Consider the following 25,466-nt stretch of genomic DNA (forward strand, 5'->3'; position numbering starts at 1 on the left):
TGCAGTGGTAGAGTTGCTGCCTTACAGTGCCAGGGACCTGCGTTCTATCCTAACTATGGGTGCTGTCTGTACGGAGTTTGTACCTTCTCCCCGAGACCTGCGTGGGTTTTCTCCAGGGTTTCCTTCCACACTTCAAAGGCATGCAGGTTTGTAGGCGAATTGGCTTGGTAAAAATTGTAAATTGTCCCTAGTGTGTGTGGGACAGGGTTAGTGTGCGGGGATCACTGGTCGGCGCAGACTCAGTGGGCCGAAGGGCCTGTTTCTGCGCTGCATCTCTAAACTAAACTAAATTGAACTACTGCGTCATCATACATCATCAATGCCAGAATTTGTCCTTTCTGGAAAATCAGTCACTTAATAAAATTTCAGTTGATTACATCGTGATATGCAGCTTCAGAGGAAAAAACATTGAACCAATTTAACGCTACTAAAGCAAGCGACCCAGTAATTATGACCAGCACATTTGAAAGGCAGCAAATCGGGACACTGACTAAGCCCAAAAGGTTTCTGCATCAATAGGTACGTCAATTTTAAACAATTTATATTTGTTAAACATGTAATATCTTGGATACATGATTATGGATTGCTCTGGATAATTCACACATTGCTTTCTTTCGATGCTTGCATTACAAAATGGCACTGCTCATTATTTGTAAAAGTAAAACAAAGAGTTAATTGCTATTGTTAATAGCTACACAGTACCGGATTAAGCAAATACTCCAAACCATAGCTCCCAGTATAGAGGGTTTAAGCACATTACAACTCACGGTAACTTCTTTGACTAATAGGTTAGTAAGACCTTTTTATTCCAGGCAATTCGCCCAAATGCCATCACGACCGAAATTAAAGTGCACCTGGGTCACTCTCCCCTTTTCCCTCCTCTATTTCAGAGCACGTTTGGCAGGGGTCTTCAAAGAAATACCTACATACATCTTGGATAAGTGATGACCAGCACCAGTGAGGAAATTGTTCATTGAAGTAGATCATTTATAAGCAGGGGTGAAAAAAGTAGTACAAAAACCCCAAAGCAATTTTTGTTTTAATCCCTATAAGTGCAAAGCATGACGACGTTCCAACCCCTCTTACTTGCAGTAGTAGATGTGGAAACATTAAATGCATCTTACTATTTTCATGTCCAGCGCAGACTGGTAACACGAATAAAGAATCAAACGAATGCAGTTGCAAATAAAAGATTGACCAACCTTAACTTCATCGCATTGGAAAAGGTGAATATCTGGTTTGCCTTGGCCAGGTTCCTTGCAAACGAGTGCCAGGATGGAGTCATAGTTACAGGCATTCATGACAGATTGAAAATGCTGGATTGTGTTAAAGGGAAAGTGCTCCAACTCATTCTATAAAGAAAATGCAAGGAACATTTTTTGTTCTCCTTGAAACCATGAAGGAAACTATAACATTTATTTCTGAATTATCACCATGATAGTAAAGCCCAAATTCTCCCTTTTCAAATGAAAGCATTGCAGATTTCCATCAATCCTCTTTGCTTATCTACCTAATCTCAGGCATTATTTCTTCTTTACCTCACCCATAGAAATCTAAAATGTTCCCAATCATGCAGAAACCAGCAGAGAGCTATCCACGCAACAAGGGTCTGCAGAGATTCGGTGTTTCCCTTGCAGCTTTAATTCAACACATAAAAGTTGTGGCCATTTGCTCTGTACATTTTATAGAGAACACAGAATAGCACAAGTAAAGGGTCTTCTGCCCACAATGTCAGTGCTGAACATGATGGCAAGACCATCACTTATCTACCTGCACATAACTCATATCCCTCCACTCCTTATGTATCCATATACCTATCCAAAAGTCTTTTTAAATGCCACTAACGTATCTGCTTCAACTGCCCTCCCCGGCAGTGCTATCCAGTCACTCACCAACCTCTGTATAAAAAAACTTGCTCCACACATCTTCTTTTAATCCTTTAAAGGATTTAAAGTTGAAGTCCTTTAAGCTTTGTCTCACTCACCTCACAGCCATGCCCTCTTAGCATTTGAGATTTCTATCCTGGGAAAAAGATTTAGCACTGATTGTTTAAGACTTCTCTGACTACACCCACCCACATATTCTGGCTCATCTCCAGACGCATGTCAAACCTTACTCTTGTATTTTCCTTGCCCAGGGCTAATTTCAAATCTTTACACATCCAAAGATATTTAACAACCCATTGCAAATCTGTAGTGCCACTGCCTCACAGCGCCAGAGACGGGGGTTCAATCTGATCTCGGGTGTTGTCTGTGTGGAGTTTGCACATTCTCCCCACGACTGTGTGGGTTTCCTCCCACATCCCAAAGACGTGTGTATTTGTGGGTTATTTGGACCTCTGTAAATTGCCCCTGGTGTGCAGATAGTGGATGAGAAGGTGAGATAACATACAACTAGTGTGAACAGGTAATCAATGGTCAGCGTGGACTTGGTGGGTCGAAGAGCCTGTGTCCATGTTGTATCTTTTAATAAATCACTTAATTTACACAACAAATAGCAGCATCTCCAATGTAGAGAGGGCCCCATTCCACATCAAGCCAATTTTATCGCAACCTTTGCTTTCTCCAATCCATTTCTGAAATCCTTTCCCTGCCTTATTTCATCCCAACTAACATGCAGAATAAAATCCTTTGTGCATTATTAAGAGAGTCTTTTTATCTTTAGATGCACAGTGCCCATCTGTAATTAACCTTTCAAATAACACATACAAACATGATACCACCCCCACTGCTACCTATTCAGTATTTTGTAATTCGATAGGCAAGGTCCATTTGTACAGTACTTTATAAGCCATTAATATTTCTTCAAGAATGCATCTTGTTTTAACTGCAGACTCTTGGGCTCCTTAAAGTGTTCCAAGATAATTAATGTATTTTGTAAAAAATGTTTCACTGTTCTTTTGCTGCTACCCTTTTATAAAAAAATCTAGTTCAAAGTCATAGTTCTTTGGAAAAGTCGGATTGTAGAGTGCAGTCACGCATTCACCAATTATTGACACAGCATAACAGTCCAAATTCAATGTTTTCCAGTCCCCTTCTGGACACTTGGGCGTGAAGGTCTCGACTGACATTCCACTGCATTAATAAGCGACTGGGAAACTGTCTGCTCTCTCAGTGGGAGAGTGAAAGATTCCATGACACCATTAGAAGATCAGAAACATTCTCTCAGATATCCTGACAAATATTCACCTGTTAATCAAAACCACTGGAACAAACTGTCCAATGATAATCACCATGTTCCTTGTGGAAGCTTGCACCTAGGTAAGTCCCTGTACAAATGTTACACAGGTAACCTTTCAAAAATAAGGCATTGGCTTTGTTTATTTGTACTGAAGTGGTGAAAGGTACCTCAAGGAAAGGGCAAGCTTTTCCTCCCCAATTTGTTTAGAGGTACAGCACGGAAACAGGCCCTTTGGCCCGCCGAGTTAATGCCAACCATTGATCACCTGTTCACACTAGTTCAATGCTATGCCACCTTCTAATCCACTCCCGACACACTAGGGTCAATTTACAGAGGGCAAATTAACCTACAAACCCGCACGTCCTTGGGATGTGGGAGGAAACCAGAGCACCCGGGGGAAACACATGCGGTCACAGAGAGAACGTACAAATCCACACTGACAGCGCTCGAGGTCAGGATGGAACCCGGGTCTCTGGTTCTATGAGGCAGTGGCTATGCCCACAGCGCCACACATTTAATATGAATGAGAGAAACAACGGCTCAAGAACCCTTCAGCAATGCACTCCAGCAAATTGAACTGCAACATGGATTCCTATCCCTTTGAGGTTCAGAAGACTGAATACAGATTTTGGCTCTGGCTATAAATCAAAAGACGTGTGTTTAACATTGATTGGAACAATACTCATTAGAAGATGTCAGTCTACAGATTTGCATGTTTAACAATTCACCTGAAATCTCAAGAATAATGTGCAAGCTTCTGCAATAGCACTCAGTTTTAAGTTGATCTGTAAAGTTAGTTGCTATTAGCCCCTGAGGAGCTCCTGTATTGAGGAACTCAATAACCTTGATGGCTTCTGGCAAGCCATGCCTTTCGTGTTTAAACCCAGCCTCTCCCATACACTCTCATCTCCAGTCATATCATAGCTGCTAATCAAATCCATCACTTCAAAAAAATGAACTTCGCAGGATAAAATAAATGCCTTGACCTTTTGTTCCAAGACAACCGAGCCGGTCAGCGTAACCGGGAGAGAGCTGGAGACGTCCGACGCGAGGAGCAAGGGCCGGTAGGAGGGTGAACTGGGGTAATGGCTCTAGCACCTTCAAAGTCGGCTACAGGTGGCGCCCCCAGGACACAACGAGGGCCGGGTGAGGAGAGGAGAGGGGCATTGGTTTGCGGGAAGTGCTCCAGTACATCGTGTGTGCGGGCCTAGCAGACTTTGAACTTTGAATAATGGCGCCAAAAATGGTGTTGCCTGCATGTGTAATATATGTAAAAAGAACCTCATTATGCAGTTGAATAGAGACAAATAAAGCACTATTGACGTACTGAAGCCAACAGAAATTTTATTTAATGGAAGGGATGGCATTTCGGGCAAATGTGATAGGAGACTGAACTAAACTGAAGTAGTCTCGACCCAAAACATCGTCTGTCCGTTCCCTCTACAGATGCTGCCTGACTGGCTGAATTACTTCTGCACTTTGTGTTTTGCTCGAGTTTCCAACATCTGCAACTTCTTGTGTCTCGATTATTTTTCACTGCTGTCGAACCACCCAGAACCAACACATGAATGTGTAAAGTTCATTTTCTGCAGTTTGATTAAACCAACAGTAATGCTCGTTCAATTGTGAAGTGCGACTCCAAGCAAAGTACATACACACATTTTTTAGTTATTGAGGAAACCAAGATATGTGCGGAAGATGCAGGAGAGTGGCGCAGAGGTAAAACAACAGCCACAATCTTATTAAACAGCAAGCAGACACAAAGGGCTGAATGAGCTTCTCTGACTTCTATTTCTTACCCCATTCGTTATGATAGACATAAAGCTTCCTTTGTGACAAGTATATAGTTGTTAGAATCTAGCTTCATTATTCAAAATATTTCACTTTAAGAAGTTCAATTAATACAGAAATTACTGAATCCAATTACTGAACTCCATCCATCCAAGGACCCAAACAGTCTTTCCAGGTGAAGCAGAGGTTCACCTGCACCTCCAACCTCATCTATTGTATCCGCTGTTCCAGATGTCAACTTCTCTACATCGGCGAGACCAAGCGCAGGCTCAGCGATCGTTTCGCTCAACACCTCCGCTCAGTTCGTCTTAACCAACCTGATCTCCTGGTGGCTCAGCACTTCAACTCCCTCTCCCATTCCCAATCTGACCTTTCTGTCCTGGGCCTCCTCCATTGTCAGTGATTGGAGGAACAGCACAAATTGGAGGAACAGCACCTCATATTTCACTTGGGTAGTTTACAATCCCAATAAGGACGAGATTGGCCGCCTCAATCGACCTAGGTGCCACATTTTCGGGGAGACTTCCAGGGGGTTGGGGAGATTTCAAGTCCGCTCTCGTGAATTTGTCTGGATTAAAAGAGCCGGATCACCAGTTGCTGGAAAATCTGTGGTGGACCTGCACTGGGGAGGTTCATTCCACCACTGGACACCATAAGGAGTCCAATGTCAGAATGATGTTAGGAAAATACTGGGCAGAACATTTAGAACCGCCTCATTTGTGCAACAAATCATGGACTTAAGCAGAGAAATCCCAACAGTTTAGCACAGAAACTTCAGCATCTCGCAGCAAATTCAAGTCCACTATTTATATCGCGGGAGCATGGGAATAAAAGAGCATCAGTCTCATTTGACAATGTGATGCCAAAGCATCGTTTATGCTACCAAATTGTTAAATAGCCAGTGATCATTACGGAAAGACAGAATACTGCTCGGAATAGTTAACCAGAAGTTCTCTGTCTCTGAGGTACAAGTGCAAAATGTATTCCTGCACAACCAGTCTTCTGAGTATGCCTCACTTTTAAATCCTTAATCTACATTTTGTGGCCAATTAAAATTCATTTCAAATAACCGTGAACCTTTTGTCACAAACACAAGACAACTCAACTTATGCCTGTAGACAGGATTGAAAAACACCTTGGATTAGATTTCGGTTTGTAAAGTTAAATGTTTTTAAATAATTAAATGCAGACACTCAACTGTCCTATAGATGGTGATGTGCACTGCATTATGAGCAATACAGATATCTCTTACACATGATATACATAGTATATATTTTTTATAAGGGTTTAATAAAATAACATTTCCTGTATTGATAATTGGAATTGAAAGAATACATGCATACATTTGAAATATAATAAAGTATAAAATTAAAGGATATTTGCATCTCAACTTGCTGAAATAATAATAAATGCCATTTAAATTATAATGTGCTTAAATAGATTTTATAATACAATTTTACATTTATTTGATATCAATTTTACCTAATTGAGAATTAAGCCACAAAATGCATTAATATAAAAAATGTGTAAAATTGTAATACAAAATGTATCTATAATACATGAAAATTTAAATGACATTTATTATTATTTTATTTCAGCAAATTAACTACTTTGATTAACAAATATATTTTATATCAATTTTACATGAAGAATTAAGCCACAAAATGCATTAATATCAAAAATGTGTAAAATTGTAATACAAAATTTATCTATAATACATTACAATTTAAATGACATTTATTATTATTTCAGCAACTTTGATTAACAAATGGACCTTCTCATGGGTCACATTGTGATTCCTGGTTTGTGGCATCAAACTGATCAAACATATCAAAGACACATTTGAGTTGGATAGATTTTAGACAAAACAGGTTTACAAATTATCTGTCTCTTTCGCATCATGGCAGCCTCACTGAAGTAAGAGAATGCTATTTTGGTGCATCAAAGTAAATAATGTGTCAATTGATTCTCAAATCATTATATTAAAAAAATAGACTTACTTTGCTCTCGAGATCAACCAGGCTGACGGATTTCTCATCTACCTGAAGTAACATGTCCTGGGTCCAAACCTTGCCTTTTGCATCAAGCAGTTTTAGTTTCCTTATGCCATCGTCTACTGTTATCATGGCATCCTTCCGATCGACAATAAATGTTGCCAAGTGCTATTTTCAATACAGGAATTACTATTTTAAAGTGTGGAAAATAATTCACAATTTCAGTCTGAAAACTATATTATAGCATCTTATTTCACAGAGATGAGGTCACATTTGAATCCTCCAATTGTTCTTCTGGCACCAAATATAAACTTGTTTGGAAAGGAATCATTTTTGACATACCAATAATCAATGGCATTAAGCTTTCCATGAAGAAATCGATATCTATGTTTTTGTACTCCAAGTCTTAGTTACGTTATATCATAAACATCACAGCACATACTCATTAAATAGTATCAGATGCATGTACAAATATAACTGAAGTCTATTTTAATTAAAGATCACACACCAAAAATATGTAACACCAATAAAGCAAAGCTGCAGGAAATCTGACAGAACTTAAAAATCCACTTACCTCAACACGATACTGTGAAGTCTCTGACATTGCAACAGTTGATTTTGCATAGTTTTTTCTTTGTTCTGTAGAATTCAAAAAATACAACAACTTTATTCCATTCATCAGGTTCTCAGGTCATTTAAATGCAATTCTTCGTTTCATATTAACTTCCCTTTAACAAAGTCCAAGCAAAAAGCTACTAAAGCACCATTTAAAAGCTTACTTGTTAAATAATTCCTATTAAAGATAAATTTTAAATGAATATCCAAAGCGACTTAAGACTCTACCAACAATCTCTGAGCAGAGGAGTCAAGGCTTTAATGCTTGCAGATCTTCAACAATTCATACCAGGTTCTAATGGGTCCAACTTATCAAAATTAAATAGTTTGGGAAGGAATAGAAATTGCATTGGGAAACAAAATGGATAAAATTAGAATAGACATCATATATTTAGTTCTATCAGCCAATAAAGATGGACATCTGGTGCAGTGTACAATATGCAATTGATGTAATGTGCCTGTTTTGCAATTCCGGCAGATCCAATTTCATACGTTGTACTTTTTCCTGAAAATGAACAATTCCATGAAATCAATTACCAGTACTGGGCATGGGCAGCACAGGTCTATGTCAGCTTTGCTTTAATTACAAGTTGCGCCATGAAATCCAGCAAATAGTCAAGCATTTCCATGCATTAGTGTCAAACCAGTTTTGGATCAAAACAATAGCTTAAATGCAAAATTAAAAATTGATGGTTTCTGCATCTTAAACCAGCAAAGAATTTGTTAAAGATTGCTGTTTGCAAGGAAATGAGGAAAGGCACACACGTTTACTTCACTTCTTGTCATTAGAAGAGTGGCTATATGATAAAATCCAAGTAGTGGAAGTACAAGACGTATAATGGCCGCCATACACATTCATCTGGATGCATGCTTCTTCATGCTTGCAGATGTCATCACCGCGGGCTCTCGAAGACAGAAGAGGGGAGAATGGAGGGTAACATCCGGGCATTTTCTGAGATGGTGTAGCACAAGTAAAAGAAGGTGCTGACAACAGATACGTGTCATTATTTGGATGGTAGCATACAAATTCTCACAGAAAACTACGCGTAACAGATGAGACACTGGGGAAATAATGCTTTGCTTTTTAACCATGCACAGTGGTGCAGCGGTAGAGTTGCTGCCTTACAGCGCAAGAGACCTGGATTCGATCCCGACTATGGGTGCTGTCTGTACGGAGTTTGTAAGTTCTCCCCGTGACCACTTGGGTTTTCTCTGAAATGTTCGGTTTCCTCCCACTCCAAAGATCTACAGGTTTGTAGGTTAATTGGCTTGGTATAAATGTAAATTGTCCCTACTGTGTGTAGGATAGTGTTAATGTGCAGGGATCGTTGGGCCGTACTGACTTGGTGGGCCGAAGGGCCTGTTTCCGTGCTGTATCTCTAAACTAAACAAAATTAAGCTAAGCAGGCTAAAAATGCCACTGACACAGACATGAAATAGGGTTCAATTTAGGTTGAAATCATTTCAGTGCTGAGTACAGTGGAAACTCAATAGGACAGTGAATAACAAGCTGTATTAAGTGGAAATTAATCCTTCATTAGTTCATATCTGTATGTAATGCAATAAGTTCATCAGCAGACAGTTGCAAGCATCGAGAATTTTTACAATAATGCAACAATGGAAAGTATAGTTGAGCTTATTAGGCTCATTCTATAGCTACCCCAAGAATAGTCCATCCTTCATGACGTTCAGTTTAGTTTAAAGATACAGCACAGAAACCGGCCCTTCGTCCCACCGAGTCCATGTCGACCAGCGATCACCTGTCCACTGGCACTATCCCACACACCAGGGACAATTTACAATTTTTTTTTAACCAAAGTTAATTAACATACAAACCTGTACGTCTTTGAGATGTGGGAGGAAACCGGCGCACTAGGAGAAAACCCATGCAGGCACGGGGAGAACGTACAAACTCCGTACAAACAGCACCCATAGTCAAGTTCGAACCTGGGTGCTCCGGTTGCCTCCCACATCCCAAAGAATTGCGTGAGTGTAAGTTCATCGAGACTGTAAATTGTCCCTAGTCTGTAGGGAGTGGATGAAAGTAGGATAACATAGAACTAATGTGGACGGGTGATCGATGGTCAGCATATTCCATGAGCTGAGGCACCAGATGCACCATGTCGGGCTCCTTAACCTTGTACCGGGGCACTACTTGTACACAAACTGACCATGACTGAAAAGGGACATGCTGCTCAGTGATCTCCTCCCCCACCCAACCCCAACAACCAACCTTTTATTTTGCTTCATTTTAATGTTTTTAATAAACCTATAGCAAATGCGATTATCTTTAAATTTTTTAAATATATATATTCTTTAACTATTTATATTCTTTTCTATTGATTTAAAAAAAATGTTTGCCAGAAGAGCATTTTGGGCAGTCCGGGGGAGGGTTTGCTAGAAGCTGCCATAGACATAGTCACCACACATGGACAACAGAGGTATAGAGGTGGCATAGAGGTAGAGTTGCTGCCTTACAGCGCCACAGACCTGGGTTTGATCCCGACTAGGGGTGCTTGTTCACCCATTCCACAGATGCTGCCTGTCCAGTTGAGTGTTTACAGCATTTCCTGTTTACTGCTAACTTTCGGCATCTGCAGTGTTTTGAGATTTTAATTTAGTGTACACGGAGATACCTTAAGTTTAAAAAAATTGAACAAATCTTGTGCCTTAACTAACAATTCATGTACCTTTTTCACCTTGTCAAGAGTCATTAACTGCGACTATCAAATCAGCAGTGAACATTGCATAGCCAACAAAGTTGAAAACAAATATAAACACAAAATGACTCCAAGTGGAAGTGAAGGAAAATACTATAAAACAGCTAGTTAGTAAGAGTAGGACAATTTAAAGCAGCCAACTACTTTGTAAATATGCATTTTAAAACCAAAAATACAATAAAATATTCAGAAGTTTCATATTAAAAATTATTTGATAGATGGCATGGAAATAAGTTTTTAAAATTACACTAAAGATTTACAGTATGCCAAAAGACGTTCATATCTCAATCAGAAAATATCTATTTCAAGTACTCAAAGCATCTTTTCCCAACATTCTTCAAATGAAAGTGAAACCATTACTTTCAGCTGATCATTCCACCCACAGAACCGTACTTAACAGTGAAAAAGTGTACATTCAACGTGTCTAAACATTAAAATTAAAAATTCTAAAAATGAGTAAATCCAGTTTTTAAACTTTTAGAAATGCCTGAATGCTGCACTGGCAGGTACTGTCACAAGAAACAGCACTGGTGATCGTAATACCCTGGGAGTGAAGTTGCCTCCACCTTCTCCATTATCAATGCCCTGCCATATTGTCTATTGTCTATTGTCTATTGTCTATTGTCTATCTCAACATCAGGCCAAGTCAGTTGCCAATGAAAACTTGAACATGCAGCACAATTCACACAACATTTGGAGACACAAGAACCTACAGATGCTGAAATCTGAAGCAACAAACAATCTGCTAGATTAAGTGTTGGATTAGCACGTTGATCAGCATCAATGGGGGGAAAAGGAACGGTCGGCGTTTCGGGCAAAATCCTGCATCAGGACTGAGAGCGGAGACGGAAGATAGCAGGTATAAAAAGAAGAGTCGTCGTTGTGAGATAGAAGCGATTGGTAGGGCAGAGGAGGGATGACAGGCATCCGTAGTTGGGTTAGGGAGGGAGAAGAGTGGAGTTGGGAGGCAGAGTCAGGTAAATGATGGGGTGGGAGCTGCTTTATGTCCTTGTCGTCCACCCTGGGTAGTTCTACGGAACTGACAAAATTTGCAGCAAAGCGTCAACTACGGTACTCTGAAGCACCAATTGCCACTTTTGATTGTTGTAGTTGACATACGAAAGAAGAAAGATGGGTGCTTACGTTACAGCATGGAAACAGGCCCTTTGGCCCACCAGGTCCACGCCGACCATCGATCACCTGTTCACACTAGTTCTATGTTATCCAACTTTCTCATCCACTTCCTACACACTAGAGGCAATTTACAGAGGGCCAATTAACTTACAAACCCTGTGGGAAGTAACTGGTGCACCCTGAGGAAACCTGCGTGGTCACAGGGAGGACGTGGAAACTCCACACAGACCGCACCAGAGGTCAGAATCTAATGCGGGACTCTGGCACCGTGAGGCAGCAACTCTACCAGTTGCGTCACTGTGTCACCATGTGGAGGCAGACAGAAGAGAGAAACAAAAAGGCAGCTGGTGGCAGGGTAGGGGAGGGGAAGGTGGAGACTGCAGCTGGGAGGTGATAAGCAGAAACATAAAGGCTGACAATACTGGAATCTGAAGGCGATAATGGAAGCTACTGGGGGAAGAGTTGATTGGCAGATGGAACCAGATGGATGGGTGGGTTAGCATGTGGGTGAAATATGTGTGAAACAGCTGCATGAAAACAGGAGGGATCGGGTATGGGAAAGGGGACAAAACATTTCAAAGCTTTCTAGCGTATCAATCTTTCCATCCACATGGCTCAAAAGTATGGCCAATAGTTGAAACACCAAGAGAACCGGCACCTACAGAAAGTTTTTCCACACCTGCCAGCACCACCCCTTCTTAATTTATACTGGATCATGATGAGAGAGTGTTGAGTAAAATAGGTTAACACAGGGCAGGGTACTGGGATTACTAGCATTGACAACTTCTCATCAAGATCTAAAGTGGCCTCCACAGCTCACGTAGAGGCATGCAGCAAAGTGCAGGGGGTGCCATATGGGTGGGCGTTAAACAATCCTGGGAGAATGAGGAATGAGCAGGAGGAGACTGAGTACAAGATGGCGTCATTCTTCATGTTGAAAAGGACACAGTACTGAAGGAAAAAACAGCATCCTCTGTGGTGGGAAAAGGACAGATAACATTTCAGGATCGGATCCTTCCTCATTCTGAAGAGGGGTCCCAACCTAAAAAGATGTCCGTTCATTTCTCTCCACAGAAGCTACCTTGTCTGCCGAGTTCTCCACCATTTATTTTTTTATGGACAGCAAACTCATGGATAACAAATAATTTGCACACAAGTAAACAGGCCGACTGGAGGACAATATGGACATGAGAAGTCATGCTAAATTCTTTGGCAGATGCCCAACCATTAACACCATGAAAAGCCAGTTGAATAGCATCAGCCAGTCAGGCATTGCAGATGGAATTGCTGCTCATAAGGGAACAGTGACAAGTGCCTCAGTGGGCTTATTGGAGGTTGCCAAAATATGCAGAGTGGGAAATTTTTATGGAATGAATAAGAGCCTGGAGCAATGGCAATAGCGTAGGATGATAAAGGAATATTGAAAATTTCTAGTGGATGTTTGGAAGGGTTAAAAAGAGATGTGAAAGGAGGCAAGGTTAACACCAGGCATGAAGGGGTAAAAGTTGTGTGCATGAAGGAACTGCAGATGCTGGTTAAACCGAAGACAGACACAAAAAACTGGAGCAACTCAGGGGGCCATGCAACATCTCTGGAGAAAAGGAATATGTGACGTTTTTCAGAAGGGTCTGGACCTGAAACGTCACCTATTCCTTTTCTCCAGAGATTCTGCCTATCCCTCTGAGTTACTCCAGCTTTTGAGTCTGTTTTAGGGGTAAGAATAGTCTGGGTTCAGCAACAACCAGACTGTGGCACAGAAAACGTACAAAAGTAATGCACACCTTAATAGGTAATATATGTACATGTGCACTTCTTCCATTTATTTGATTTAATTTAAATTAAATGCCCATTTGTTACGAATGGATGAAAGTTAAGATTTCACAAGTAAAAGAGTGAACTGAGCAATTAAAGCCACACCAGATTTAAAGCTGCCAAATATTCAGTCCTTTACATACATGTTTTTTTTTTACCTTATAAGGGTATACAGAATGCTTCCACATAAAGTCAACTAGGAATAACACTGCTGCCTTCAAAGCATGAAAATCATGAAATCTTGTGCAACTAACTATTTTTAGGAACATGAGAAAATGTTCAGCAATTTGCAGCAACCTGCCAGATAGTTTAGTTTTTGACTGCTGCATCCTAGAGGGATTTCTTTCTCGAGTCCCATCTGGAAATGGAGGAGTGCTAGTTATCCAAAAAAATTGGGCGCAGTCTGATTATCTCCACAAATTCTACTCTCGTCCATGTTATAGATTTCAACAATTCCTAACTTTAAAGCCAACGAGATGCATTTCTAAAATGGCAGCAACATAAATACACCAGAAATCACTGAACAAATGCAGCATTCTTCAATTAAAGCAATTTAACTAAACTAATAGGATATGAAGAACTAAAAAGATAATTGAACCTGCCTTTGATCAGATGGGCTCAGTGTAATTTGAATTTACCAAGATTGTGTTAATTTGGCAGGTAATAGGCTAATTCTCTCTGACACTGGTAATGAACAAATTTTACAGTAATTCATTTCAATTTGCAGACTTCTATTTGAAAATCAGTTTTAATTTGTCAGAAGGGTTCTGACCGGAAACGTCATCCATTCATGTTCTCCCGAGATACTGCCTGACCCTCTGAGTTACTCCAGCATTCTGTGTCTTCTTTTCGAAACCAGCATCTTCAGTTCCTTGTTTCCACATCATCTCTGTTTTAATTTTACTATTGAACAAGCCTGTTAAGCATACTGTAACGCGATACTTTTACATTGTAAATTCATCTTAAAATTACTGAATATTTTTGGTTTTTGCATGTAGTACAAATAAAGTCACTCAGAAGGACACAAGACAAACCAACCAGGGTTTGGTTCTACCTTTCTTTTTATGTTTTGAAGAATGTAAGAAGTACAGTCCATCAGCCCCTAAAACAAATAAAGGAAGCAAAATACTGAACTCAACAGGAAACTACGACTAAATTAACGATAGCAACATTTAAAAATAATGCTGATTAAAACAGACAGATGCTCAAGAAGAAATTAAAAACTAAATCAAAAAATAATTAATTTTCAAAATATATTTTATAAAACATATAAAACCCATTCATTCTAAAGCACACACTCAACACTAAAAGGACACTTAATATGAAAACTGGAGTTATTTTTGTGGCAATATGTATCGACTTTTGGTCTCAGACTAAATGATAATATCCGTTTAAAAATCTCCCCCCATCCGTGTGCCATAGTGATGAACTTTTCCAGTCTTTTGGCAACAATATTATTTACCATAATATTCAAGAGAAACCATAAAAATATTGCCGTAAACAGGCTGTGTTTGAGGCCGTGTCAGATACTATTCACGACTCTGCCCGCTCATATCCATTGTATAATGCACTGCTTGAGAATACCTGGCGTCTTTACAAGAAAATTGCATGTCTGAATCTCATTAGAATATTATCTTCCTAAGATTATTTAAGATGGAATGTAGTCTAAGTTGACTGTTCATGCCATTTTAATGACATAGCACCAGGATTGAATGTACTTGTCACAAGCCAGAAGTTATGCACATAAAGGTTTGATCAATTTCTCATAATGTTACATTAATTAGATGTAATGTGGCAATTGAATTTTACCCATAACATAAACGATTGCTAAAACAGCTTTGAATGATGATCAGCTGACTGATACATTCAACTTGTATACTGTGGGTCATAACACATGCTTTTCATATAAACAGCTTCTCAATACAGCCAATGCCTATTTTTAGCAAGCAAGTCAGAAATGTTACCTAGACAAATAAACATTAATTGAATTGAAGTTCATTCCTGGAACAAAATAATTTTCCTAAAACAAGAGCTTAAAACTCCAAAAACAACTCTGAAATTATTATTCTTGCCTAAAATGGCCATTAATTGAAATAATCAGGATTCTGATGGAATGGTTTACGAGTCTTTTTATAACTTTGCCACAGTAAAGAGCATTTAAATGTTCTACAATGAACTCAAGATTACATGGAACAAAGACAACTATTGCATTTTATTATGGTAAAGCATGGATTTGAAAATTGATAATTAAAGTCAGCTCTCATTATTTTACAGCATGCTTTCACAAAGTTTAGTTTAATGTAGTCTGGAGAAACAGCATGGAAAAAGGTCCTACAGCCCACCGAGTCCATCCTGACCATCGATCACCCTTTCACACCGGCTCTATGTTATCCCACTTTCTCATCCACTTCCTACACACTAGGGGCAATTTTACAGAGGTCAACTAAGGGCGGCACGGTGGCGCAGCGGTACAGTTGCTGCCTTACAGCGAATGCAGCGCCAGTGACTCAGGTTCGATCCTGACTACGGGCGCCGTCTGTACGGAGTTTGTACGTTCTCCCCGTGACCTGCGTGGGTTTTCTCCGAGATCTTCGGTTTCCTCCCACACTCCAAAGACGTACAGGTATGTAGGTTAATTGACTGGGTAAATGTAAAAATTGTCCCTAGTGTGTGTAGGATAGTGTTAATGTGCGGGGATCGTTGGGCGGCGCGGACTCGGTGGGCTGAAGGGCCTGTTTCTGCGCTGTATCTCTAAAAATCTAAAAAATTAACCTACAAACTCACATGTCTTTGGGATGTGGGAGGAGATCATAGCACCCGGAGCAAACACACGTGGTCACAGGGAGAACCTGCAAACTCCACACAGCCAGCACCCTAGGTCAGGATCAAACCGGGGTCTCTGGCGCTGTGAGGTCGCACCACTACCAGCTGCGCCATTGTGCCGCCTTCAAATTAATAAAAGATTACAGACTTCTTTTAACTGACAGCAGATGAGAACTTCTGAGGCCATGGATCAGCCACTATTGTAGCCATAGCATGATCCTGACCGAAGGCCCAGACGGGCTCACATATCGAGTTATATCTGCCAATACAAGTCCCTCTCCCAGCCACCACAGCCAGTTCACCTCACCGCACTGCCACAACCCACACTATCCACAACTGACCAACGATCTAACTTTATTGCAACCTTTGCAGTACTCCCTATTCAAACGCAGCGAGCCACAAGCAGAAATTTCACAAAACAATCAGCACCAGCTAGTTGTGTAGGAAGGAACTGCAGATGCACCGAAGATAGACACAAGATGCTGGAGTAACTCAGCGGGTCAGACAGCATCTCTGGAAACAAGGAATAGCTGACGTTTCAGGTCAAGACCCTTCCTTAGACAGAGTCAGGGGAGAGGGAAAATAGAAGTATGACAAAGCTTTTCTCGGTCTAAGGAAGGGTCTTGACCCGAAACGTCACCTATTCCTTTTCTCCAGAGATGCTGCCTGACCCGCTGAATTACTGCAGTGTTTTGTGTCCAGCTAGTTGTAGTCTTCATAGAAAAATTCCAGCAGAACATTTAATCCAAAAAATTAATTATCCAAAGTTATAAATCAGGCTCACCACTCAACATGGCAATGGTCTAAGGAAACAGAATATCCCTCTGACTCAGTGATGAAAGCCACAGGAAATATATTAGACATATAATTACATGTTCTGGCTGCATCAATATTCCAGTCCTGTCTAACTATAAGTGGCCTAGAAAGACTTGGCACAACACAGCAGCACAAGACTTAACTACAAAAGACAAAGGAAAGGAAATATGGACCTCGTTATGAATATTATCAATGAACCTGCGGCAAAACATGAAAGTAAAAGCTTTACCAAATATGTTCACAAACCAACTGAATTTATCCTTGTCTAAACAGCTCTGCTCACTAAATCCTTTCCCAGCCATTCAAGTGCCCAGTCACATTTTGACTTATTTTGTTTACCTGTCTTTTAATTAGATAAATATTCTTGGAAACATTTCTCTTTATCACAAAATGTAGGAGAGAAAATTTACCTCAATACAGTGTTATTTTGGTGGCTATTTTGCACTGAAGAGTTGATTGAAGTTACAAAATGGCAACAGGTCCTCAACCCACCGAGTCCATGCTGACCATCAATTACCCATTCATATTAGTTCTATGTTATCCAACTATGTAGTCCCAGGGAGAACATGCAAACTCCACACAGACAGCACAGAGGTCGTAATCGAACCTGGGACTCTGGCACTGAGGCAGCAGCTCTATCAGCTCTACTAGAAACATGATAATATTTTGCATTTTAATTGATGGATGTGTTTCCATTTTTACTCTGCTTTCATGGGCCCTGCTCCACATAGTTAAAAGAAACTAATTATCTGGTGCAATGCAATTCCAAATGTTATTGCCCATTAATCACATGAGACTTTACAGAATACTTCTGGTTGTGAAAAGATAGAGGCCAGGACAATCTTGTCATAATAGCACAGTGCTGCAGCTGGCAGAAATTCTGCCTCAGTGCCAGAGCGCTGGGTTCGATCCCAACCTCAAGTGCTATCTGTGTGGAGTTTACACGATGTCCCTGTCACTGTGTGTTTTTTTCTTTGGGGTTCCAGTTTCCCAAAGGTGTGCTAGTCGGTATGTTGATTGGCCATGGTAAGTTGTCCTTACTGCAGAACACAAAGTCCTGGAGGGATGACTGTGTGAAATCAAATACCCTGAATGCAGAGTCCCATGTTAAAACTGATCAGGAATATACGTGCTCAGTTCTTCATTTTTAGGACCAATGAGAAAAAAAGCTTCGTTCAAAAGTTTGCAACAGGAAAGTTTGAATATATCCAGCATGTAAGGTAGTAAATTGACTTGCATCAGCAAGAGATCATTTGGTGAGGGATTGTGTGTGGAAGAAGGGACTAGAAAGCTGCAAACAGCTACCTTAACTTCCCAAAATAATTAATTCACCGAAAATGATTTATGTGACACCTTTATAATTAATACCTGCAGCTAAAAGTAGTTATCTTACTACTAATTATTTAGGATAAAAAGAATATGTAAATGGTGAGGACGTAAGTCAACAAGAATGTTACGGTGTGAAAGCTACTTTGCAATATCTCTGGCTGCGAAAATCACAGACCTCTCCACCCACCGTACGAACGAATGTCTTTGAGAATAAAATTAGTTGCTTTGATATGAAACAACCTGGTGCCCAAATCAGTAACCTCCATAACCTGACTTGTCGCAGTAATTGGAACTGCAGGTGCTGGAATCCTGGGCAAAACCCAAAATACTGGAGGATCTCAGTGGGTCAGGCAGCATCTCTGGGGGTTTACTCTGAGGAAGAGTCCCAGCCCAAATCACCACCTATCCAAGTCTTTCAGAGATGCTGCTGAACCCACTGAGTTACTTCACGACTTTATGCTTTGTCTCCATAATTTCTGGATGTGGAAATCCCAGATTTTTAGAAGCCACGATAATGTTTTTTTAATTCATACCATTCCAAAATGCCTTCTTGAATTTGTAAAGAATTAAAAACAATTATTTATTGCTATGATGTGTGCGACTTTCAAAAGACATTTGGACTGGAAGGGTTTAAGAGGGAGATGGGCAAAATGGGATGCGCAGAATACCAATTTGATCGGTGTGAACATGGTGGGCCAAAGGGCCTGTTTCCATGCTGTACAGCTCCAATACTTCAAAAATATTAATGGTCGTGAGCTTGCCTTGATATTTGTGGTGAATTTTGCATTGACCAAGATGGTGGTTTTAGTTTTTATTTTGCAAAATTTGGAATTTACAGGATAATTCTCTGAGATTACAAAAACTATGGTTCAAATAATAAATTAGTTTTATAACATTTAGTTTGGATTTCAAAAAGTTACCTGTAACACTTAACTCTCAAATGACAGGATATGAATAATTTATGGTGGGGGCAGTTTCCAGTTGAGGAGAGAGTGAGTTTGCAACTATGATTCCCAAAACTTTCCACAGAGCTTATCTCCAGTCCTGTCTCGGTTTATGGCAGGGTAATTTATAAAGACTAAATATAGAAACACAAGAATTCAATTAATTTTGTGTTGCTCAACTGCCAGGATAGAAGTGGATATTGGTCTGTTTTCATGTAACAAATACTACATATGTAATTTAAGTAATGTGACTTGCAAGCGTTGTGTGATTCTATATACTATATTTTCAAACTTAACTATAAAGAATAATTGACTTCAGGGAATTTAGTCTATAAAATGTTAGTAATTTAAGAACATAACATGAGTAAGTGGAGATTGGTGCCAAATAAAAAACTGAAGCATAAGAGACTGCAGATGCTGGAATCAGATGCTGGAGCGAAACACAAAGTGCAGGAGGAACTCAGCAGGTCAGGCAGCATCTGCGGAGGAAATGGACAGACAACAATTCGGGTCAAGACCTTCGGACTGATGGAGCAGGGGGGGGAACACTGGAAATAAGATGTGGGAATGGGACAAAACAGGTGTAAGGGGATTTGATTAACAGATGGGTGGAGTAAGTGACAACGGCTGAAGGTGAAAAGGAGACAAAACGGTGTTAGATAAGGAGAGAAGTAAAATGTAACGCCGGAAGGAGCGATATAGGTGAAAATGGACGGGGATAGGGGAGAGTGAGAGGGGGATAAAAAGGAAATGGGGGACAAGGATGGGACAAATAAGCCAGAGTGAGTAACAAACGTCCAGATCGTATTGTCAGATAAAAGTATTTATAGCAATCTATATTGAATTTCTACTTCAGCTTGTACAGTTAAATACAGAAAAAAATATTGCCCAATTTGTTCCACTCCACTTGTGGATTGGCAACACTATCTACCGTACAGAAAATAGACACAAAAAGCTGGAGTAACTCAGGATAGAAGGAATGAGTAACTTTTCTGGTCGAGACCTTTCTTCAGACCCGAAAAGTCACCCATTCCTTCTCTTCAGAGATGCTGTCTGTCCCGCTGAGTTACACCAGCTTTTTGTGTCTATCTTCGGTTTAAAGCAGCATCTGTAGTTCCTTCCTACACTATCTACTATACAGCAGACATATACTGAATGGTACCAAATTACCATATTTACCCAATCCATACAAACTAAACACAAATTCATGACAAGTAATGGTTAATTACTGCAATCTAGTAATTAACCATTACTTGCTGGCACTGAAAGTTAACAAATCTCACAGCTTTTTTGTATTGAATTTCTTGTAAAATAGTTTTCTCACTTTCCTCTCCCCATCCAATATTGTTTTCTCCCTCTATGTATCTGATTTCACAGCAGATTCACCCTATTTAGTGAACAAATTCCATACTGTTAATTCTACTGGCCCCAGTCTGTTGGGTTGTGGCAATACCCAGGAACCTTACCTGCTCCCTCTGGTTCCAGGCACCTACATTCTTCTGTCAGCCGTTGTCAATTCAAAATTTCAACTTGGCGTGCAAAAACATCTTGAAAGTTAAATATCTCAAGCCAATTGATTTCTGTAGCCTCACCGAGGTTCGTCTGCTACTCTATCAAGTTACTACAAAACACAAATCTAAAAATACCCTTGCACTCTATTATTCAAATTCAAATAAATTAAATGGAAATGAGCAGGGCAGGGACTATGGAGAAAACAAAATTCCAGGAAAAAATATATATTTGTACAAGAATAATGTATGGAACAGCACCTCATATTTCACTTGGGCAGCTTTCAACCCAGCAGTATTAATCTTGATTTCTCTAACTTCAAATAACCCTTGCTTTCCCTCTCTCTTCCCATCCCTCCCCCATCCTAGTTCTCCAACTAGTTTCACTGTCCTCCTGAATAACTTTACTATTTATATATGCCTCATTGTCACCTTCCCCATATCCAACAATGAACCATTGTAAATTTCCTGGATCATCGTCTGCTTTGATCTGTTCTTTTCGCACCTTACAAGTTCTTTGTACCCTTCCAGATCTCGAGTTTCCCTCTCCCCTGACTCTCAGTCTGAAGAAGGGTCTCGACCCGAAACGCCACCCATTCCTTCTCTCCAGAGATGCTGCCTGTCCCGCTGAGTCACTCCAGCTGGTATCTATCTTCAATGTACAAAGCAACATTAGCAAAGGATGTCGTACATAACTCACCATATAAAGCTTTTCCACTTGTCTTTGATGCAGTAATGTCCATTGCTGGTTGGGTCAGTGCTTGACAACCATAACCACTATAAAAAGAATCAGAATATTGAAACTGAGATTACATTATTTTCTACTTTCCACAAAAGTTAAAAAAATTCCTTTAACTTACATATAAACATCCAATTTTATCATCTGCAGACACACAGAATCAAGACGCCTTCACTACCTTTGCTGTATTTTTTTAAGAGACAGGCCCTTCAGCCCACCCAGTCCACTTCAAGCATCGATCACCCGTTCACACTAGTTCTATGTTATCCCACTTTCGCATCCACTCCCTACATACTAGGGGCAATTTACAGAGGCCAATTAACCTACAAACCCGCACGTCTTTGGGATGTGGGAGGAAACCGGGGAAACCCAGAGGAAAGCCACTGTCTCTGGGAAAACGTGCAACCTCCACATAGACAGTACCCGAAGTCAGGATCAAACCCCGGTCGGTCTCTGGCGCTGTGAGGCAGCAGCTCCATCAGCTGTATCACTGTGCTGCATTCTTATAATGGAATTAAATCTTAACGTCAAAACCAGACTAACAGGGAGAGGAGCCAATATCTGATCATTGTCTTATGTATTTAGCATAAAACCAGTGGGCATGTTCCATCGCCACACCTAACACCCAATTTGAAGTTAGTGGATAAATTAAAAGAGTAATTATTAACATAGTTGGTTTTATTATTTGGTAATGGTCAATCTAGAACATACATTCCTCATATATGGAGCATGCTTGAGGAAAATTGCAGAGAATGCTAAAACCTTGATTACTAGATTCATAACTAGTTGCCCAAACTTACACAAGATCAACTTTGTTTTTGCAAATAGGCTGCAATGTGAGCCATGGTCAGAACTTGTTAAAGTAACATGTATAAATATTTTGAAGAATAATAGAACTCTTGTGTGGGAAGGAAAAGGCAACACAGTAGCACAGCTGGTAGGGCCGCTGCCTCACAGCGCCAGAGAATTGGGTTTGATCGTGATCATGATTGCTGTCTGTGTGGAGTTTGCACATTCTCCCTGTAATCGCGCGGGTTTCCTCCCATATCCCCAAAGACATGTAGGTTTGTAGGTTAAATTTCCCCTGGTGTGTAAGGAGTGAATGAAAAAGTGGGACAACAGAACTAGTGAGAACAGGTAATAGATGGTCGAAGTGAACTCATTTGCCCGAAAAGCCTGTTTCCATGCTCGATCTCTCAACCAATCTAAACATAATAATCTCATTGAAAAAGAGGATGTACACAGGGAAACAAGGAACCTAATTGGATTGTGCTCCACACATAATCTGTGGATTAAACTAAGAACAGAAATTGGAGTTAACAATGTCAATATTAATCCTCCTGCAAAAAGGGACACAAATTTGAACAATGGACAATTACCGGCAGATGCAAAAAAAAAGCATAATCTAGTCCAGAAGCAGCTGAGTCCTAGAACTATAGTTCAAGAACAATGGGCCAACATTTTAATTGACGCTGAACAAATATTGTTGCACCAAGGATTAACTCTGTATAGATTATTTTTTATTGCCAAGCAAGATATCTAGATTGATCCAAATCTTTAGTCCAGTTACAAAATGCCGAATTCTGACAGATTATACAAAGTACAGCTTCCTTTCAACCACTGACCGCACTTGGTTCCTGCACATTAAAAACTGAAATAATCTGAACAGCAGACCAGCTCAAATGATAGACAAAATATGACAAAAGGTTGGGGAAAATAGAACAGTGCAGCACTGGTACAGACCCTTCAGCACACCATGTCTGTGCGGAACATAATGCCAAGTTAAATTAATAGGAAACTTAAAATCCATGTTTTACATTTATTAAGCCACAACATTTTAAGAACTAGAAACTGCAGTACAGGTTTAAGATAATTTAGAGCTAAACTATGAAGAGTTGACTTTCCCACCATGGAACATTTCCCCCATGTGTAATAACTAGGATATTTTTGGACCAACTCTGACTGTAATTTAAAATACAAACAAAAATCTGTCCATATTACAAATTCATTTGCATTATACCGACAGTCTTTTTCAAAACAGAATAGTTTCTGTCCATTCCAACCAAGAGAAAATGAAAATTAGTTCAGGACAACGAAGTGATATCAAAAGAATTACCAACAGAAGGTCTAAACTTATGTTTTCCTTCAACCCATCCCAAAGCAAAGCTAAGAGTTGACTCAACTCAAAATAAAAGTGGGAGAGGGGACAAAGAAGCGAGAGTATCGAACGACACAAAGTTAAAGGAGTTCTTGCCTTCAGTGACTGAGGCTCTACTGCAAAGGTTGACTTCAAGTCCAGAAAATAGATTGTCAGAGACATCCTGCGTAGAAAAAGCCATTCGGCCCACTGTCCAGAAAGCATCCAGAGAAACCAATCCTGCACTCATCCCATTTTATCCTTCTCATATTCCTATCAACACCCCCAGATTCTTCCACTCACCTAGTCAATGGGAGCAATTTACAGGTGGTCAGTTAACCTGCCGACCTGTATGTTTTGTGGGAGAGAACTCGATCACCCAGAGGAGGCACGCTCAGTTTCAAGGAGAACGCGCAAGCTTCACACAGGCAACAGCCGAGGTCGAGATTGAACCTAGTTCACTAGAGCTGTGGGGCTGCAACTCTTTCAGCTGTGCAACTTTGATGCCCAAACTCGACCTGACTGGTTGTTTGACCTTGATATAAGTGCAAGCCAATTGCGACTACGAATTGAAAAAGCTCTTGCATTGTTTACAACTTGAAAAAGCTCTTGTATAGATCACGATGGCGCAGCGGTAGAGTCACTGCCTTACAGCATCAGAGACCTGGGGTCGATCCTGGCTATGGGCGCTTGTGTGTATGGAGTTTGTACGTTCTTCCCATGACCTGTATGAGTTTTCTCCAGGTACTCCGGTTTCCTCCCCTACTCCAAAGGTGTACATGTTTGTAGGTTGATTGGCTTGGTATAAATGTTCATTTTGTGCGTGTCGGATTTGTGGGTATCACTGGTCGGTGCAGACTCGGTGGGCCAAAGGGTCTGTTCCGCGCTGTATCTCGAAAAATAAAACAAAACTAATATAAATGTCGCCTATCCATATTCTCCTGAGATATTGCCTGTCCCGCTGAGTTACTCCAGCACTTTGTGTCTTTTCTTTGTAAACCAGCATCCTCGGCTCTTTGTGTCTATGATTCATTTCTTTACTTCATTTTAAGTGTTTCCTTGAGAAAATATTTGTATATATTAGGTTTGATGGAACATCGTGGATGGCATGGGCGAGTTGGGCTAAGGGGCCTGTTTCCGCGCTGTAGAACTCTATAAATTATTTTACATATTTATCAATCAAATTCTCATTCCTCAGGTTGAGTAAACAACTAACAGACACTGCAGTGGCAACGGAATAAGTAGTTCTCTCCCACCACACCACACCATTGTAGACAATAAATACATTCAAAGTATTGTCGTGCTTAAGTGGTCATCACTATTGCTTTAGGAAAACATCCCAGCTCTATCTATAATCAATCAGCATTTGGACATTTCGCCTCGGTGATCACTTACACAAACATTCTTGTACTAAAATGAATCTGCAAACATCTGTGCTTTAAAAAATCTTTTTAAAAAACAGTCTAAAATTGTTAGCAATGTACTGATGTTATTTTCCAAGGTATACACACTATTGATTCTATTTGAGGAGGAGAGGTAAAAAGAGGTAGATTTAGGTTTCGGTTTATTACTGTCAGGTGTACCAAGGTACAGTGAAAAGCTTTGTTTTGCATGCTATCCAGTCAAGTCAGATAATGCAATGAATACAACCAGGCCAACCTCAAGTACAATAGGTAGAACAAAGGCAAAGATTTAGAGAGCAGTATAGTGCCCAGCATTGTAGTGTAACTGTTTCAGAGTAACAGTTCCAGAGGCATAGTTCAATGTCCACAGTGAGGTAGAGGGGCATCGAACTGTACCCAAGCTTATGGAAGGACTGTTCGAAAGACTGATAACGGATGGGAAGAAAGTAAGAGTGGTGGTGTGGAGAAAGAAGTTAAGAGATACTTCAGGTGGGTAGATAGGTTTGCAGACGCAAGTGAAA

At 40.2% G+C, this 25,466-nt stretch overlaps 1 protein-coding gene across 10 annotated transcripts in view; it reads right to left on the reverse strand.

Annotated features, from left to right (window-relative positions):
- The window catches only part of eps8a (EGFR pathway substrate 8a, signaling adaptor), a 140,976-nt gene that overhangs the window by 31,594 nt on the left and 83,916 nt on the right, over positions 1–25,466 (reverse strand). For 9 of the 10 annotated variants that reach the window (XM_078419936.1, XM_078419927.1, XM_078419934.1 and 6 more), the window contains 4 exons: positions 21,367–21,443; positions 7,540–7,604; positions 6,972–7,133; positions 1,203–1,352 (listed from right to left, as the gene is read on the reverse strand). In XM_078419936.1, the coding sequence (XP_078276062.1) occupies positions 1,203–1,352; positions 6,972–7,133; positions 7,540–7,604; positions 21,367–21,443 (454 nt within the window). The remainder of the gene's footprint in view (positions 1–1,202; positions 1,353–6,971; positions 7,134–7,539; positions 7,605–21,366; positions 21,444–25,466) is intronic. The other variant, XM_078419937.1, reaches the window with a different exon arrangement.

The sequence above is a fragment of the Rhinoraja longicauda genome, chromosome 23 (assembly GCF_053455715.1).
Source record: "Rhinoraja longicauda isolate Sanriku21f chromosome 23, sRhiLon1.1, whole genome shotgun sequence".
In the NCBI taxonomy this organism is placed as follows: Eukaryota; Metazoa; Chordata; class Chondrichthyes; order Rajiformes; family Arhynchobatidae; genus Rhinoraja; species Rhinoraja longicauda.